This window comes from Chiloscyllium punctatum, chromosome 24 (genome assembly GCF_047496795.1).
Source record: "Chiloscyllium punctatum isolate Juve2018m chromosome 24, sChiPun1.3, whole genome shotgun sequence".
Classification (NCBI taxonomy): domain Eukaryota; kingdom Metazoa; phylum Chordata; class Chondrichthyes; order Orectolobiformes; family Hemiscylliidae; genus Chiloscyllium; species Chiloscyllium punctatum.
Genome location: NC_092762.1, coordinates 87160019 through 87179014, shown reverse-complemented (window position 1 = coordinate 87179014; position 18996 = coordinate 87160019). Strand labels below are relative to the sequence as shown.

The following is an 18996-nucleotide window of genomic DNA, read 5'->3' as shown; positions in this document are numbered from 1 at the left end:
ACAGGGCAGGATCTGCCATTCATTCTGCTTTGGTCTGGGCTTCATGGTAAGTGCATGCTCTTCAGTGAGCCTGCTGGTTCTGCCCCCATCATGGTCCAACATTTACTCACAAGTTCTCTCTTATCTTTCTAGCAATGGCCAATTGCTGTTGAAAGTGGACAGGTTTTGTTGGATTTGTAGTTAATGTCACAGGGACCACTCCCCCCATTCTCTTGTTGTTCAACACATCCATCCTGTCCACTGCCAAAGGAAATGTGAACAGAGTCTTCTTCACCCCAAAGAGATGTTTCTTATCTGTCCAACAGCCCTCCCTGTCCTAGAGCAGGAACTATCATCTCAGGATAAGAGGTTGGCCATTTTGGATTGGAATGAAGAGAGATTGCTTCAACCAGATAGTTACAATTCCCCCTGTGGTGTGGATGCTCCAACACTCTGGGTGTTAGATATTTGGGTTCCAAGGGAATCAGGAGGAATTGGTAGACTACAAGAATAGAGTAGAATGGCAGCCTGATCTGACCAAGCAGGATCATGGGACTATACAGCCAAGTCTTGCTACTATTCCTTCGAGCTCTTCAAAGGATTCAGTCATTCCATTAAAAGCTCACTACTTCTGAACAATAAGATGGGACCAAGTCAGCAGGTGTTCCCTGGACAGAACCGTGAATTCTGAGACAAGAAACCTTTCAGCAAATATACCTTTCACTCTGCTGAGCGGCTGAAATGTAGTTGTTGCTTTATTTTTTCTCTCTCTCTCCCTCCCTCCCTCCCACATGGAGTTCCCCCGGAAAAGCCTACCAACATTACCTGCTGGTCAAAGAACACTAAGGACCTCACCTGTAAATGGAACCCAGGAGGTGAGGGTGAATCCTTCCTTCATACCAACTATACACTGAAATACAAGTTACGGTAAGGCACTGCACATGGCAGCCCTTCTGCTTTGTTGGTTAACATACAGGTCAAAGGATCCAAACTGAACACACTCAATTCAACCTATTTTAATAATCAATAGAAATTGACAGCCATTTATCCAATTTGTTAGTGATATAAAGATTGGTGAAATAGTGAGGAATGCAGATGCATAATTACAAAGAGACATCGACAGGTGATATTGTTGGGTAAAACTGCAACAGATGAGTTTCAACACAGGAAAGTGTGAGATCATTCAATATGGACCAAACAGGAGTACACTTGAGTGTTATTTAAATACTGAAAATTTAGGAAGAGTGGAAGTCTACAGAAATGTAGGTGTCTATGCACATTGGTCACTGATGGAGTTATAGACAAACTAAACAACACCTGGAGTAACTGTGAACCACACCTGAGAAAGGTACACGACACAGGCTTTGGAAGTAATGTAGCACAGATAGGACACACAGGGTAAATTACTAGATGAGATGACAACAGAGAATGGGAATAAAAGGGTCCTCAGGATAGCAGCCAGAGTAGTGTTCTGCAAGGGTCAGTGTTGGGGCCACAATTTTTCACTCCATACATTAATGATCTGGATGAAGGAACCAGGGGCATTCTGACTAAGTTTGCAGAGGATACAAAGACAGGTAGCATTGAGGAGGTCGGGAGGCTGCAGAAGGATTTGGACAGGTTGGGAGAGTATACTCCATCTGCCACTTCTTTGTCCAATGTGGGAAAGTGTGAGGTAGTGCACTTCAGTAGGAAGAATAGGGGCATGGACTACTTTCTAAATGGGGAAAAAAATCCAGAAATTTGAAGTGCAAAGAGACTTAGGTGATCTAGTTGAGGATTCTCTCAAGATAAACTTGCAGGTTGAGTCTGTAGTTAGGAACACAAATGCAATGATGGCATTTATTTTGAAAGGACTTGAATATAAAAGCAGGGCTGTACATCTGAGTTCTATAAGGCTCTGGTCAGACCACATTTGGAGTATTGTCCACAGTTTTGGACCCCATATTTCAGGAAGGATGTATTGGCCCTGGAGCATGTTCAGAGGAGGTTCAGGACAATGAAATGAAAAGCTTATCATATGAGGAACATTTGATGAGTTTATACTCGATGGAGTTTAGAAGGATGAGGGGGATCTAATTGAAACATACAGAATACTGAATGTCCTGGACAGAGTAGATGTTGGGAAGTTGTTTCCATACTGGGAGAGATTAGGACCCGAAGCACACCTTTTCGAACAGAGATAAGGAAAAACATCTTCAGCCAGAGAGTGGGGAGTCTATGGAATTCACTGCCACAGAAAGCTGTGGAGGCCAGGGCATTGAGTATATTTAAGACTGAGATAGATAGATAGGTTCTTGAGTATCAAGGGGATCAGGGTTACGGGGAGAAAATGGGAGAATGGGGTTGAGAAACTTAGCCATGATTGAACAGCAGAGCAGACTTGATGGGCTGAATGGCCTAATTTCTGCTCCCCTATGTCTTATGGACTTATGGACATAAACTAGGTTTATATTCTATGCAGTAGAGAGGGTTATGGGGTAAAGTGATTGAATGTTTTTTTCAGGAATCTAAAAGGGAGTGCCTGGGTAAGTAAAGAGAAATTATCTCCACTGACTGGGGAGATGATGGAGAAAGAGACACAGAGTGGAACTATTTGAGTGACAGTTGGTACAGGGAAAGTGGTATTTGAATAACTCACTGGAGTTGTTTAAAGAGGCAACAGAAATGGTCACTGATGGTAATGCTGTTGATGGCTGTACATGGACTTTCAAAAGGCATTTGATACAATGCCACACAACTGTCTTGTGAGACAAAAAGGCCAAGAAAAGATGTATGAAAATATATTGGAGACAAACTGAATTGAGGCATCAAAAGGTCATTTGATGATTATTTGAATAGAAGCAATGTACAAGGGTAGGGGGAAGAGGCAGGAGAATGGCAGTGTCGTAAACCTCGTTGGAGAGCAGGTACACCTTTCATCACTATAACAATTCAGAGATCCTGAGATTCAACTCAATGGTCTCTATGGGTTGATCTTGATTTTGTGCAATGATAAAAAATGAGCAATGAACAAATTGGTGGAAATGTAAATGGTGTCATGTGATTTGTGTTACCACGTGAATGTTACCTATTTCATATAATGATTGAGTGAGGAGCTAGCCCTAATGCTCCACAATGATAACATTTCTGACACTGCTCTCCTCAGCTGGTATGGTAAGGAGAACGAGTGCCAGGAGATGGCCAGGGCCGGACCAAACTCTTGCTACATTCCCAAGGATCTTGCCCTCTTCACTCCATATGAAATCTGGGTTGAGGCATCAAACAAATTAGGGACTGCAGCTTCTGATATCCTGTCCCTGGACATCCTGGATGTGGGTAAGAGACTTGGATAGAGTTTTCAATGTACTATTGGAGGCATGATTTGAAAGGTCAAAGTATAAGTGATCCAGGACTAAACTCCCGTTTTTCTCTCTCTCACACACACACAGTGTTAATGCTGGGACACAGACCCCTGTTATATATAAACACACACAGTCAATGCTGGGACATGGTTCCCTGTTATATATACAGACACACACAGAGTCAATGCTGAGACACAGTCCCTTGTTATATATACACACACACACACAGTCGATGCTAAGACACAGTCCCTTGTTATATACACACACAGACGATGCTGAGACACAGTCCCTTGTTATATATACACACACATACAGTCAATGCTGAGACACAGTCCCTTGTTTTATATATACATACAATCACACACACTCACACACACACACAGTCGATGCTGAGACACAGTCCCTTGTTATACACACACACACACACACACACACACACAGTCAATGCTGAGACACACTCCCTTGTTATACACACCACACACACACACAGTCAATGCTGGGACACAGACCCCTGTTTTATATATACATACACACAGTCAATGCTGAGACACAGTCCCATGTTATATACACACATAGACGATGCTGAGACACAGTCCCCTGTTTTATATATACACATACACAGTCAATGCTGTGACACAGTCCCCATATATACACACACTGTCAATGCTGAGACACAGTCCCTTCTTATATACACAAATACTCAGTCAATGCTGCGACACAGGCCCCTGTTTTATATACACACACACACACACTGTCAACGCTGAGACACAGTCCCCTGTTATATGTACGCACACACACAGTCAATGCTGAGACACAGTCCCTTGTTATATACACATACACACAGTCGATGCTGATATATACACACACACACACACACACAGAGTCAATGCTGGGACACAGACTCTTGTTATATATACATACACACAGTCAATGCTGAGACATAGTCCCTTGTTATATACACACACACAGTCGATGCTGAGACACAGTCCATTGTTATATACACACACACACACACAGTCAATCTTGACACACAGTCTCTTGTTATATATACACACACACAGTCGATGCTGAGACACAGTCCCTTGTTATATATACACACATACACAGTTAATACTGCGACACAGTCCCCTGTTTTATATACACACACACACACACACACACACACACACTGTCAATGCTGGGACACAGTCCCCTGTTATATGTATGCACACACACAGTCAATGCTGAGACACAGTCCCTTGTTATATACACACACACACACACACACACACACAGAGTCAATCTTGACACACAGTCGCTTGTTATATATACAGGCACACAGTCAATGCTGAGACACAATCCCTTGTTATATACAGGCACACAGTCAATGCTGAGACACAGTCCCTTGTTATATACACACACACAGTCAATGCTGAGACACAGTCCCTTGTTATATACACACACACAATCGATGCTGAGTCACAGTGCCTTGTTATATATACACACACACAGTCAATGCTGCAGCACAGTCCCCTGTCTTATACACACACACACACACCGAGTCAATGCTGGACACAGTTCCCTGTTTTGTATATATACACACATAGTCAATGCTGAGACACAGTCCCTTGTTATATATACACACACATAGAGTCAATGCTGAGACACAATCCCTTGTTATATACACACACACATTTGACGCTGAGACACAGTCCCTTGTTATATATACACACACAAATATACAGTCAATGCTGAGACACAGTCCCTTATTATATACACACACACACAGTCAATGCTGGAACACAGTACCCTGTTGTATATACACACATACACAGTCAATGCTGCGACACAGTCCCCTGTTTTTTACACACACACACACACACAGTCAATGCTGGGACACAGTCCCTTGATATATACACACACAGTCGATGCTGAAACACAGTCCCTTGTTATATACAGACACAGTTGATGCTGAGACACAGTCCCTTGTTATATATACACACACATACATTCAATGCTGAGACATAGTCCCTTGTTATATATACACACACAGACATTCAATGCTGAGACACAATCCCTTGTTATATACACACACACATTTGACGCTGAGACACATTCCCTTGTTATATATACACACACAAATATACAGTCAATGCTGAGACACAGTCCCTTATTATATACACACACACACAGTCAATGCTGGAACACAGTACCCTGTTGTATATACACACATACACAGTCAATGCTGCGACACAGTCCCCTGTTTTTTACACACACACACACACACACACACAGTCAATGCTGGGACACAGTCCCTTGATATATACACACACAGTCGATGCTGAAACACAGTCCCTTGTTATATACAGACACAGTTGATGCTGAGACACAGTCCCTTGTTATATATACACACACATACATTCAATGCTGAGACACAATCCCTTGTTATATACACACACACATTTGACGCTGAGACACAGTCCCTTGTTATATATACACACACAAATATACAGTCAATGCTGAGACACAGTCCCTTATTATATACACACACACACAGTCAATGCTGGAACACAGTACCCTGTTGTATATACACACATACACAGTCAATGCTGCGACACAGTCCCCTGTTTTTTACACACACACACACAGTCAATGCTGGGACACAGTCCCTTGATATATACACACACAGTCGATGCTGAAACACAGTCCCTTGTTATATACAGACACAGTTGATGCTGAGACACAGTCCCTTGTTATATATACACACACATACATTCAATGCTGAGACATAGTCCCTTGTTATATATACACACACATATATTCAATGCTGAGACACAATCCCTTGTTATATACACACATATAGTCAATGCTGAGACACAGTCCCTTGTTATATACACACATACACAGTCAATGCTGGGACACAGTCCCCTGTTATATGTATGCACACACACAGTCAATGCTGAGACACAGTCTCTTGTTACACTTACACACACACACACACACACAGTCAATCTTGAGACACAGTCTCTTGTTATATATAAGACGCACAGTCAATGCTAGACACAGTCCCTTGTTATATACACACACACAGTCAATGCTGGAACACAGTACCCTGTTGTATATACACACATACACAGTCAATGCTGTGACACAGTCCCCTGTGTTTTATATACACACATACACACACACACAGTCAATGCTGGGACACATTCCTTGTTTTATATGTACATACACACAGTCAATGCTGAGACACAGTCCCTTGATATATACACACACACAGTCAATGCTGAAACACAGTCCCTTGTTATATACACACACAGTCGATGCTGAGACACAGTCCCTTGTTATATATACACACACATACAGTCAATGCTGAGACACAGTCCCTTGTTATGTACACACACACATTCGATGCTGAGACACAGTGCCTTGTTATATACACACACACAGTCAATGCTGAGAGACTGTCCCTTGTTATACACACACACACACACACACAGTCGATGCTGAGACACAGTCCTTTGTTATGTACCCACATACACAGTCAATGCTGCGACACAATCCCTTTTTTATATACACACACACAGTCAATGCTGAGACACAGTCCCTTGTTACAGACACACACACATTCGATGCTGAGACACAGTCCCTTGTTATATACACACACAGTTGACGCTGAGACACAGTGCCTTGTTATATATATATATATATACAGACACACACACACACATACAGTCAATGCTGAGACACAGTCCCTTGTTATATACACACACACAGTTGACGCTGAGACACAGTCCCTTGTTATATACACACACAGTCAATGCTGGGACACAGTCCCCTGTTATATATACACACAGTCGATGCTGAGACACAATCCCTGTGCACGGTGGCACTGCTGCCTCACAGCGCCTGAGACCCGGGTTCAATTCCCGCCTCAGGCGACTGACTGTGTGGAGTTTGCACGTTCTCCCAGTGTCTGCATGGGTTTCCTCCGGGTGCTCCGGTTTCCTCCCACAGTCCAAAGATGTGCAGGCCAGGTGAATTGGCCATGCTAAATTGCCCATAGTGTTAGGTAAGGGGTAAATGTAGATGTAGGGGTATGGGTGGGTTACGCTTCGGCGGGGTGGTGTGGACTTGTTGGGCCGAAGGGCCTGTTTCCACACTGTAAGTAATCTAATCTAATCTAATCTAATCTAAACACACACAGTCAATGCTGAGACACAGTCCCTTGTTATATAAACACACACAGTCAATGCTGCGACACAGTCCCCTGTTACATATATGCACACACACACACAGTCAATGCTGAGACACAGTCCCTTGTTATATACACACACACATTTGACGCTGAGACACAGTCCCTTGTTTTATACATATACACACACAGTCGATGTTGAGACACTGTCCCTTGTTATTTACACACACACCCACACACACACACACACACACACACACAGTCAATGCTGAGACACTGTCCCTTGTTATATACACGCACATACACAGTCAATGCTGGGACACAGTCCCCTGTTTTATATATACACATACACAGTCAATGCTGGGACAAAGTCCCCTATTTATATATACACACATACACAGTCAATGCTGGGACACAGTCCCCTGTTTTATATACACACACACACACACACACACACACACACACACACTGTCAATGCTGGGACACAGTCCCCTGTTATATGTATGCACACACACAGTCAATGCTGAGACACAGTCCCTTGTTTTATACATATACACACACAGTCGATGTTGAGACACTGTCCCTTGTTATTTACACACACACCCACACACACACACACACAGTCAATGCTGAGACACAGTCCCTTGTTATATACACACACAGTCAATGCTGAGACACAGTCCCTTGTTATATACACACACACATTTGACGCTGAGACACAGTCCCTTGTTATATACACGCACATACATAGTCAATGCTGGGACACAGTCCCCTGTTTTATATATACACATACACAGTCAATGCTGGGACAAAGTCCCCTATTTATATATACACACATACACAGTCAATGCTGGGACACAGTCCCCTGTTTTATATATACACATGCACAGTCAATGCTGGGACATAGCCCTCTGTTTTAAAGACACATAAACACACAAACACTCACAGCTTTGGGACACATTGCACTAATGTGGCCATGTGGTTGTTTACTGTTTGAAACAGTTACCACGGATGCTCCATTTGACGTCCAGGTGAATCGGGTTGGTGATCTGGAGGATCAGCTCAGTGTCCGTTGGAGCTCCCCACCTGCATTGAGAGACTTCCTCTTTCAGGCCAAGTATCAGATCCGTTATCGTGTGGAGGACAGCACTGAGTGGAAGGTAAAAGGGGCTGGGCCACTGTGCAGGGGTGGGATAACAAAATGAAGGCACATAGTTTTTGATTGTCTATTAGGGAGGGGAAATTCAGCCAAGATTCCAGGTCACCATCTCTGTCCTGGAACCTCTCTTGATGTGTGTACACAAAAGTATGCCTGTGACCGTATAGATGTGTATGCATGCAGCTATGCTTACAGATTGAAGAATTAGAATTAGAAGCCCTACTGTGTGGAAACAGGCCCTTCGGCCCAACAAGTCCACACTGACCTTCCAAAGTGTAGCTCACCTAGACCCATTCCCCTACATTTAGCCCTGACTCATGTACCTAACCTACACATCCCTGAACACTATAGGCAATTTAGCATGGCTAATTCACCCATCTTGCACATCTTTGGACTGTGGGAGGAAACCAGAGCACCCGGATGAAACTCAGGCAGATGCGGAGAGAATTGCAGACTCTACACAGTTGCCCGAGGCTGGAATCGAACCGGGTCCCTGGTGCTGTGAGGCAGCAGTGCTAACCACTGAGCCACCGTGCCACCCTGTGTTGTATGTGTTGTCATATATACGTGTTTCTGAGTATATGTGTGGCCATGTACACACGTAAGTAATTAGCTGTGTGTTGTACATGTACCTTATTCAAGGTCAGGTTGAACTGAACTGTGATGGTTCCTGTGGTCCAACCTCCTGCTGCAGCTGAGTGCCCAGAGCTGCAGACAAACACTGATTGAAGTAGCAGCAGGGAAAGCTCTGCAAATCCAAGCAGGGGCAAGAGGACAGTGTTGATGAAGTCCTGGGTCAGCACTGCAGGTTTCACTCAATAGGCATAGAAATGGGGTTACAGCTGATCTGTATCCTAGCTGTTTACCCATCCTGGGATGATATCCATTAGCTTCCTCACCCATCAATAACCCAACTGTCTGAAATTTCCACCTGCCCTTGAGCTTCAACGGGTTAATGGGGCGGAGCTCCAGGTTTCGGGTCCTTTTTGTGTGAGACAATAGACAATAGGTGCAGGAGTAGGCCATTCTGCCCTTCGAGCCTGCACCACCATTCAATATGATCATGGCTGATCATCCTTAATCAGTATCATGTTGCTACCTTATCTCCATAACTCTTGATTCCACTATCTTTGAGAGCTCTATCCAACTCTTTCTTAAATGAATCCAGAGACCAGGCCTCCACTGCCCTCTGGGGCAGAGCATTCCACACAGCCACCACTCTGAGTGAAGACATTTCTCCTCATCTCTGTCCTAAATGGTGAGGAAGTTGTCTGTGACAACACCCCACTTTGCATTGTCTATCCTTGCCCCTTGCATTTTGTTCTCCCTTCTAATGATGAGACCAACATTTGTTGCTCATCTGTAATTGCCCTTGGACTGAGTGGCTTGCATTTAAGGACTAACCTTGTTGCTGTGGGGCTGGAGTCACATTCTCCCCTTAAAGGGCATTAAGGAACGAGATGGGTTTTTACAACAACTGTTGATAATTCATATGGTCACCGTCACTCGCACTAGCTTTGAATTCCAACTGCATTTAAATTCCCCCTCTGCTATGCTGGGATTTGAATCCAATATCTCCAAAGAAACAGTCCGCATCTCTGCATAACTAGCTGAGTGCTACACTACCATTACCGCACATCTGCTCTGGGTTCTATCACCCGAAGAAAAATATCTGTATTGACCCTTTCAGTTCCTTCAGTCATCTTAAACATGTTAATTAGATCATCCCTTAGTCTTCCAAACATGACAGGTGAGTAAAACCATTAGATATAGATGCAGAATGAGGACATTTGGCCCATTCAGTCTGCTCCATTGCTGATACCTTTTCCCTACCTTCTCCCTACAACCTTTGATCCCCTTCCTAATCAAGAAGCTCCCTGCCCACATAATGTAAGCCACTCTCTGCCACTTTCTGACTGCAGGTTGTGGATGACATTGGAAACCAGACCCTGTGCCGACTGGCAGGGCTGCGACCGGGCACTGTGTATTTTGTCCAGGTGCGTTGTAACCCTGTTGGCATTTACGGTTCAAGGAAAGCTGGGATTTGGAGTGAATGGAGCATCCCCACAGCTGCCTCCACCCCCCGGAATGGTGACTATTTCTTTGCACTTTCCAATATCTGAATATGACAAAAAAATCAAAAATGCAGGTACCCAAATCCACAACACAAAGCGATCCCAAATTCAACAATAGGCAGGCAAACCAGAGAAGGTAACAATGCAATAGGGTAGAAGGGTTACAGTGGATCAACTGCTGAAGCTTGGTTCAGGGATATTAAAGGGGCAATGTAGAGATTTAAATCTATATCTAACACAATGCTGTACATGTCCTGGGAGTATTTGATGAAGACAATATAGAAAGAGCTTTACTTCAAGTTTAAAATAGTAAAGGGAGCTTTCCTCTGTATCTAATCCCATACTGTACCTGTTTTAGGAGTGTTTGATGAAGACAGCGTAGAGAAAGATTTATTTCAAGTTTAAAATAGTAAAGGGAGCTTTCCTCTGTATCTAACCCCATGTTGTCCTTGTCTTAGGGGTGTTTAATGGGGACAGTGTAGAGAAAGCATGTGCTTTACCTGTGCTGATGTGAACAGTGTAGAGGCAGCTTTTCTTCCAGTTTGCAAGAGTAGATTGAGCTTTACTGTGTATCAAACCCCATACCATCCTTATCATGGGAGTGTTTGATGGGAACAGTGTCAAGGAAGCTTTATGTTCAGTTTAAAAGAGGGAGTTTAGTCTGTATTTAACCTGTTGCTATACTTGTGGTGGGAGTGTACGATAGGGACCGTGTAGAGAGTTTTATGCTCTGTTTGAAAAAGCAGGGGAGGCTTGACTTTCCCTTTTAAAAGAGTAGAGTAGGCTTTACTCTCAGCTTGAAAGGATAGAGGAAGGTTAGAGGTTTACTTATCTAATCCTGTGCTGCTCCTGCCCTGGGAATGTTCTTTGGAGGCAGTGTCTAGGGAGCTTCACTTTCAGTTTAAAAGAGTAGATGGATCTTTATCTAACATGATCAAAGGCAGTGTAAACAGACAGGATAGTGAGTTGTTTGGGTCTCAATGGTGTGGTGGAAGCATAGATTTTCAGTATGTTGTCTTTTCACAATGAGCTAATTAGCAAGGCTCCCCCGGTGTCTTGGCAGAGAGATCCGGTGGTACTTGCTACCAGAAGAGTGGGGAGAGCAGCTCCAATCTGCGGCGTGAGCTCAAGCAGTTTTTCGGCTGGGTTAAGAAACATGCCTACGGCTGCGCTGCTCTGAACATCAAACTATACGACCAATGGCGCGTTTGGCTGCAGAAATCGCACAAGACACGGAACCAGGTACACACATAACTGACAGACTCTGGCTAGTGTCCTTGCAGAACAGGCAAACACTGCAATGGTTTGCATTTAAAATATTAGAGTGTTGTCAACAATAATGTACCTCTCTGGAACTGTAGTTATGGTTGGAACATCGGAAACATGTTTACCAATTTGTACAAACCAAGATCCCACCGATTGTAATGTGTCAAAAGATGAGATAGTCATATAATTTTCTTAATATTAGTTGAGGGATAAATATTGACTAGGAGACAACTCATCTGTGGAATAGTTCCCAGCAGAGCTCTCACATCCACCCAAAAACATCAGACTGGCATTGCTTTAATAAAGACAGTAGCTTTGACAGTACAGCACTCCCTTTGTACTGCACTGGGAATGTTCAGCTTAGATTACAGGCCTCTGGGATGGGCCATAAACCCAATGCCCATTAAGCACATGTTGAGCAGTTATGGAGCATCACAATCAGGTGCAGAGTGGTGCAGGGATAGGTGGGTGTTCACCTACTTTCAAGCCTTTGGGCTCCAGTGAAGAAAGAAAACAGCAGATTATAAATGGTCACCTCTGCTGCCTCCACTTTCACCAACTCGAATCCTCTCTTGTTCTCAGCCATCATTGACTCTTCCGCCCTTTCTCTTCTCCCAGAACCAAGAAGTCGCCGTTTTCATTGGACTGCAGGAAGGTGAGTCAGATTAAGCTGGTAAGTGAGTGATTACTATAACAAATCAGTTAAGAGAGAGTGAGCACAACACTGTTGAGAGAAATCAGAGATAACGTTTCAGGTTCAGTGACACTTCCCCGGAACCTAATATTTCCCGCAGGCCAATGCTTTTTCCCATAGCTCAGCAAATATTTCTCCAAATCCCCTTTGAAAATGACGATTGAATCTGCTTCCTCTTGGGCAGCATGTTCCAGATTTACTTGCTGAATAGAAATATTTCTCCCATACCTCCCTAATTCCTGCTGTTCTTTTGCAAATTCTCTTAAATCTGCACTCCCTCTAGTTACTGACCTTCTTCTCTCTGAAATTAGTTCCTTTTTATTTATTCTACTTGAACCCTTCATGATTTTGAACACATCCATTAAATCACATTTTAAACTTCAATCCAGAAACATGGAAAATAGGAGCAGGAGATTATTCAGCCCATCAAAATCTCTCTGCCATTCAACATGATCCTTTGTCTCAACATCACAATTCTGCACTCACCCCATGACGCTTGACACCCAATTTCTTCTCATCAATCCACGAACCCTTGTTCCGGACCCTTAGAAAGGGATAAATAATACCCCTGTCTTCAGTCATAGAACAGAATCCCTACAGCGTGGAAGCAGGCCATTCGGCCCACTGAGTCTAGATTGACTGTCCCAAGAGCATCCTGCCCAGATCCACACCCCCTCCACCCCATCCCTGTAATCCTAAATTTCCCATGGCCAATCCACCTAACCTACACATCCCTGGATACTATGGGCAACTTAGCATGGCCAATCCACACAATCTCCACATCCCTTGACACTATGGGCAACTTAGCATGGCCAATCCACACAACGTACACACCCCTGGACACTCTAGGCAACTTAGCATGGCCAATCCACCTAACCTACACATCCTGCTGGAAGCTAGAGCACCCAGCAGAAACCCACGTAGAGACAGGGAAAGTGTCTGTGTGGAGTTTGCATGATCATCCGAGGGTGGAATCAAACCCAGGTTCCCAGTGCTATGAAGCAGCAGGGCTAATCACTGAGCCACCTTGCTGCCCAGTTTCCAGGAAGCTTCTTTACTTCCTCCTCTCCATTCAAACTCCCACCTAGTTTTCTGTCATCAGCATACTCCGAGATTATACTTGATTCCCTCATCCAAATTATTAACATTGTGAATAGTTGGAACCCAATGCTTGCAGCAATTTTCCTACAACTGCTATCAGGCAACCAAGTTGGAAATTTCTGTTTCTATTTCCCCCCTTTTTTAAGTAGAGGAGTTACATTCGCTATGTTAAAACCTGCCAGAATCTACAGGATTTTGGAAGATGACAAGCAATACATCCACAATTTCCATGGCCCCTTTTTTCATACCCTGGCATGCAGATTGTCAGGCGCTAGGGACTTATTGGCTCTCAGTCCTATTAATTTGTTTACTTTTTTGCCAAATACTGATTTCCTTCAACTCCTCCTTCTGAAATGACCCTAGCATTTCTATTTAGGTCTTCTTTTGTGAAGACTGAAAAAGTCATTGTTTAATTGTTAAAAATCACACAACATCAGGTTATAGTCCAACAGGTTTAATTGGAAGCACACTAGCTTTCGGAGCGTCGCTCCTTCATCAGGTGGTAGTGGAGGGCTCAATCCTAACACAGAATTTATAGCAAACATTTACAGTGTGATGTAACTGAAATTATACATTGAAAAATTGTTTGTCTGTTAAGCATTTCATCTGTTAGAATACCATGATAGTTTCACTTCTTTCATGTGAAAATCACAAAACCTTTTTTTTTAAAAGTTGCGTTCTCAGGTTAGCTGTTAACAATGGGGTGATAAGGCAACTTTTTCATGCAGAGGGTGGTACATGTATGGAATGAGCTGCCAGAATAAGTGGTGGAGGCTGGTACAATTGCAACATTTAAGAGGCATTTGGATGGGTATATGAACAGAAAAGGTTTGGAGGGATATGGGCCGGGTCCTGGCTGGTGGGACTAGATTGGACTGGGATATCTGATTGGCATGGATGGGTTAGACCGAAGGGTCTATTTCCATGCTGTATATCTTTATGAATTATGAATATGTTGAAGGTGTTAGCCCCCTGTGTTCTCTGTCTATGCCATGATGTTTAGATTGATTCTAATCTAAAAAGTGAGATAATGGAGCTTTACATAAATTCATGCAGTTTTTGAGCTCTGAGTTCTACATGAATGCATGCAGTTTTTGAGCAAAGTACAATATAATCCTGAAAGTACAAATTTACCCTTCAAAATATATGTATGCATTTGGGTGTGTGTGTCTGTCTGGGTTCGGGGTTGTGAGTGTGAGAAAGTGTGTGTGCGTGTGTAGTGAGTGCAGAGTGTCTTAAGTCTGTGAGGGGGTGCACGTATGTGTGTCTGTAAGGGTGTGTGTGGGTGTCTGTGTGCGTGTATGTGTGTATAGGAGTGCCTGTGTGTGTGTAGCAGTATCTGTGTGTGTGTGTGTGTGTGTGTGTGTGTGTGTGTATAGTGCAATGGTGATCCCCTGTAATGTGACAGGAACCCAAGGTCCCGGTTGAGGCCCTCCCGATGGGTACTGAACTTAGCTATCAGCCTCTGCTCGGCCACTTTTCTCTGCTGCCTGTTCCGAAGTCCGCCTTGGAGGATGGTCACCCGAAGGTCTGAGGTCGAATGTCCTGGACCACTGAAGTGTTCCCCAACTGGGAGGGAACCCTCCTGTCTGTTGATTGTAGTGATTTTTAACTTTGTACACCCCAGTCCAACACCAGCATCTCCAAATCATTGTTTAATTGTTTTGCCATTTCCTTGTTATTCATAATTAATTCTCCCACTTCAGGCTGTAAGGGTCTACATTGGTCTTCACTCATTTTTTTAAAAACTCATAAAAGCAAACCCTTCAGTGATTCTATGTTCCTTGCAGGTTTACTCTCATACTTCTATTTTTATTCTTAATCATCCTAATGTCTCCTTTGAATTCTAAACTGTTCCCAGTTCTCGGGCTTGCTATCTTTTCTAGCAACTTTAAACAACTCTTCATTGGATCAAACTCTATTTTTATTTTGTTAACCGTGATTGGGCCACATTCCCAGCCTCTCCAGTTTACAAAGTTAACTGCCCCCTGAAGCAATCCTGGATGCAAGTCAGTTGTATTAAAGAAACCAATCCAAGCAGACTTTTAATGAACAGACATTAAAGAAATAAGAAAAACATGTTGCTGATGTCCTCTTACATTTTCTAAAATAAAAACAGGAAGTGCTGGAGAAACTCAGCAGCATTTTGGAGAGTTAACTTTTCACATCCAATGTGATTCTTCTGCCGATACATTTTCTATGTGTTGCTCACACCCCTGCCCTGGAGATTAATTTTAAATGTTGGAGCCTATAGGGTTATCCTGGAGACTTAACAACCATTCAGGATGTCAATAATAGGATTTTCAGTGTCTCGCTGTCTTTGTCTGTGGTTTTATTTATTGCTCTGTATATCTTGCTGTCTTTATTCACTTAGCTCTTTGTGAACCATATTTCTCTACTTCTATTTCAGATTCTCCAGGCCGGTAACTCCAGAGATTCTTCTTCAAAAGGACAGATCCCTTTTGGGGGAGGATTGGTCTTTGATCCAACATGAATGTGTGAAGCACCAGCAGCCATCCCAACCCTTCATTCTCATTGTTAGTCACAGAGCAGTTACAAACACTCCCGTAGGTGTATTCATTCATTAAAGAAAGATATACAAGCTGATTTAGTGACAGCAAGTGTTTAGACACAGAGTTCACTTCAGTGATCTATAATCAAATCCATCACTGGGGTTGGAGGCCATTCCTCTAACTACTGGTCAACATTTCATATTTAACAATCTTGTCTTTCAGTTGTGTTTTCAGAGCCTTTAGCATTCATGTCTATTTCTTGTTCCTAACATCCCCTTTGTGTAGTTTGGTGTTCATTTTTGTTTTATAAAATTTCTTGTGAAGTCTGTTGGAGTGTACTTAAAGGTGCTGTATGAACATCAAGTGTTGTTAAATAGTCCAACATCTCAGCAGGATAGAGTACTTAAAGTTCTGAGGAAAATCCGCCCAGTACAGGGAACTATGTCTTTGCACATGAATGCAAAAAGCGACTGAACCAAAATATTTGGGATTGATCATTTGTTTACTTTCTAATAAACCATTTTAATGTTGTTAAATGTTAAGATTTTCCTTTGAAGCAAAATTCTAGACAGCAAAAGCAGAGACTCTTGGAAGCCCTGAGTGATTGTCAGATCCTACCTTCACAGATAGTTCAGTGGGTGAACTGCTCCAAGAGGTGCTTAACCACAAGTGGCACAGAAATTTAGGAGATGCCACCCCAGGATGTTGTGGGGTTTTAGGATCAATTTGTGCCCCTCCTCATTTGGGGAGGGTTTGTATTGTAAAGGGCAGAATAAATTATTGCACTGACCATTAGGACATCCAAGGATGGGCAATGAATGCTGACCAGTGATGCCCATATCCCATGAAGAAATAAAGGAAAAGATTTGACTAAAGCATTTGATAAGGTCAATAGGGTCAGGACTGAGTCGATTGGCTCCTCAAACCTCTACCAACAGTCAGTAAGATTATGGAATTTGGCTTCTTTATTCAATCACTCACAGGTCATTAACATTACTGCCTGTGCTAGTAATTCAGCTACTGCAGTTAGTATAGTGTAGGAAGCAAGTCACAGGATATTGACCCAGTGACACTAAAGGAATAGTAATATAGTTCCAAATCAGAATGGAGAGTGACTGGAGGGGAACTTACAGGTCATGGCGCTGCATTTGGGTGGTAGGTTTAGAAGGTGCCAGCAAAGCCTTGCCAAGTTCCTGCAGTGCATCTTGTAGATAGTACATGCTGCTGCAACAAGCTATTAGCAAAGGGAGTGAACATTGTTAGAGGATGAGGCACTAAACATGTGGGCTGCTTTGCTTTAATTTGGTATGGTATAAAGTTTTGTGTGTTGTTGGAGCTGCACCCTCTTGACTTGTGCCTCCTAAATGGGGATAGGTTTTGTGAATCAGGTGGTGAGTCACTTGCTGCAGGATTCCAGCCTTTGACCTGATCTTGTAGCCAAAGCGTTTATACAGCTGGTCCAGTTTTCTTTCTATCCAATGGCAAGCCCCTCGATATTGATAGTGAGGGGATTTGGCATTGGTAATGCCATTGAATATCAAGGAGAGATGGTCGTTGCCCTGGCATTTCTGTAGTATGAATGTTACTGACAACTTATCAGCCTACGTTGATCTAAAGTGGCATTCACACTATTTTGTTGTTGACCTCATGAGCCTTGCCCTCTTGCATCAGTCAAAATCTGCCTAAGCATCTCCTTGAATATATTCACAGAACAAGCCTCTACTGTTGCTGGGGTAGAGAAATTAAATCACTTCCTATCCTCAGAGAAGGAATTTCTCTTTGCCTCTGTCTTAAATAGGAGACCCCACATTTTTAAGCTGCGTCACTGGTTCCAGATTCCCTCACAAGGGTGATGATGCTCAGTGTCTACCCTGTCAAGTGTGTGGTCAGTGTGGGTTTGGCTGGAGTGTGAATCAGTGAGAGACTGGCCAGAGGGTGGGGTCAGTGTGGGACAGGCCGGAGGGTGTGGTCAGTGTGGGTCAGGCTGAAATTTGTGTTCAGTGTGGGACTGGTTGGACTGTGTGGTCAGTGTGGGACTGGCCAGAGGGTGCAGTCAGTGTGGGTCAGGCTGGAATTTGTGTTCAGTGTGGGACTGGCTGGACTGTGTGGTCAGTGTGGGACTGGCCAGAGGGTGCGGTCAGTGTGGGTCAGGCTGGAATTTGTGTTCAGTGTGGGACTGGCCAGAGGGTGCGGTCAGACTGGGACTGGCCAGAGGGTGTGGTCAGTGTGGGACAGACTGGAGGGTGCAGTCAGACTGGGACTGGCTGGAGGGTGCAGTCTTCAACAGACTGACCAGTCCCCACATCAGGTCAGGGTTGTTGGAGTGTCCCACGGTTACACTGGCATTAATAAAGGCTAAGCTGGGTGCTGGGGAAAAGATGAAGCACTGCCGCTGTTAAGCGGTAGCACGGGAAATAAGTACACTAAGAAAATAACCAGGAGATTTAGAATATCCTCAAAAAATATAACCAAGAGATCTGGAGTGCCCTCAGTGTAGGGGGCTGACCCTGTGCTGGCCAGGGCAGGCAGTGTGTTCCTGTTGCTGCTGCTGGTTTCCTACGGAGGAGGACGAGAGTTTTCTTTTTCTCTCCCCCTTGTTTAAGGTAAACTTTTCGATTTTTGGTTTTCTTTATTGTTCGTTATGTTTGTTTTTCTGGGTTCCTAAGGAAAACAAAAAGAGAAAAACAAATA

At 43.6% G+C, this 18996-nt stretch overlaps 1 protein-coding gene across 4 annotated transcripts in view; it reads left to right on the top strand.

Annotated features, from left to right (window-relative positions):
• The window catches only part of crlf1b (cytokine receptor-like factor 1b), a 28178-nt gene extending 11337 nt beyond the window's left edge, over positions 1 to 16841 (top strand). Inside the window, exons 3-9 of one of the 4 annotated variants that reach the window (XM_072594430.1) lie at positions 777 to 906; positions 3128 to 3297; positions 8500 to 8657; positions 10579 to 10747; positions 11795 to 11973; positions 12580 to 12652; positions 16203 to 16841. In XM_072594430.1, the coding sequence (XP_072450531.1) occupies positions 777 to 906; positions 3128 to 3297; positions 8500 to 8657; positions 10579 to 10747; positions 11795 to 11973; positions 12580 to 12652; positions 16203 to 16219 (896 nt within the window). In that variant the 3' untranslated portion in view covers positions 16220 to 16841. Of the gene's footprint in view, positions 1 to 776; positions 907 to 3127; positions 3298 to 8499; positions 8658 to 10578; positions 10748 to 11794; positions 11974 to 12579; positions 12671 to 16202 lie in introns of all 4 variants that reach the window. The other 3 variants (XM_072594431.1, XM_072594432.1, XM_072594434.1) reach the window with 3 other exon arrangements.
• Positions 16842 to 18996: the final 2155 nt, after the last annotated feature.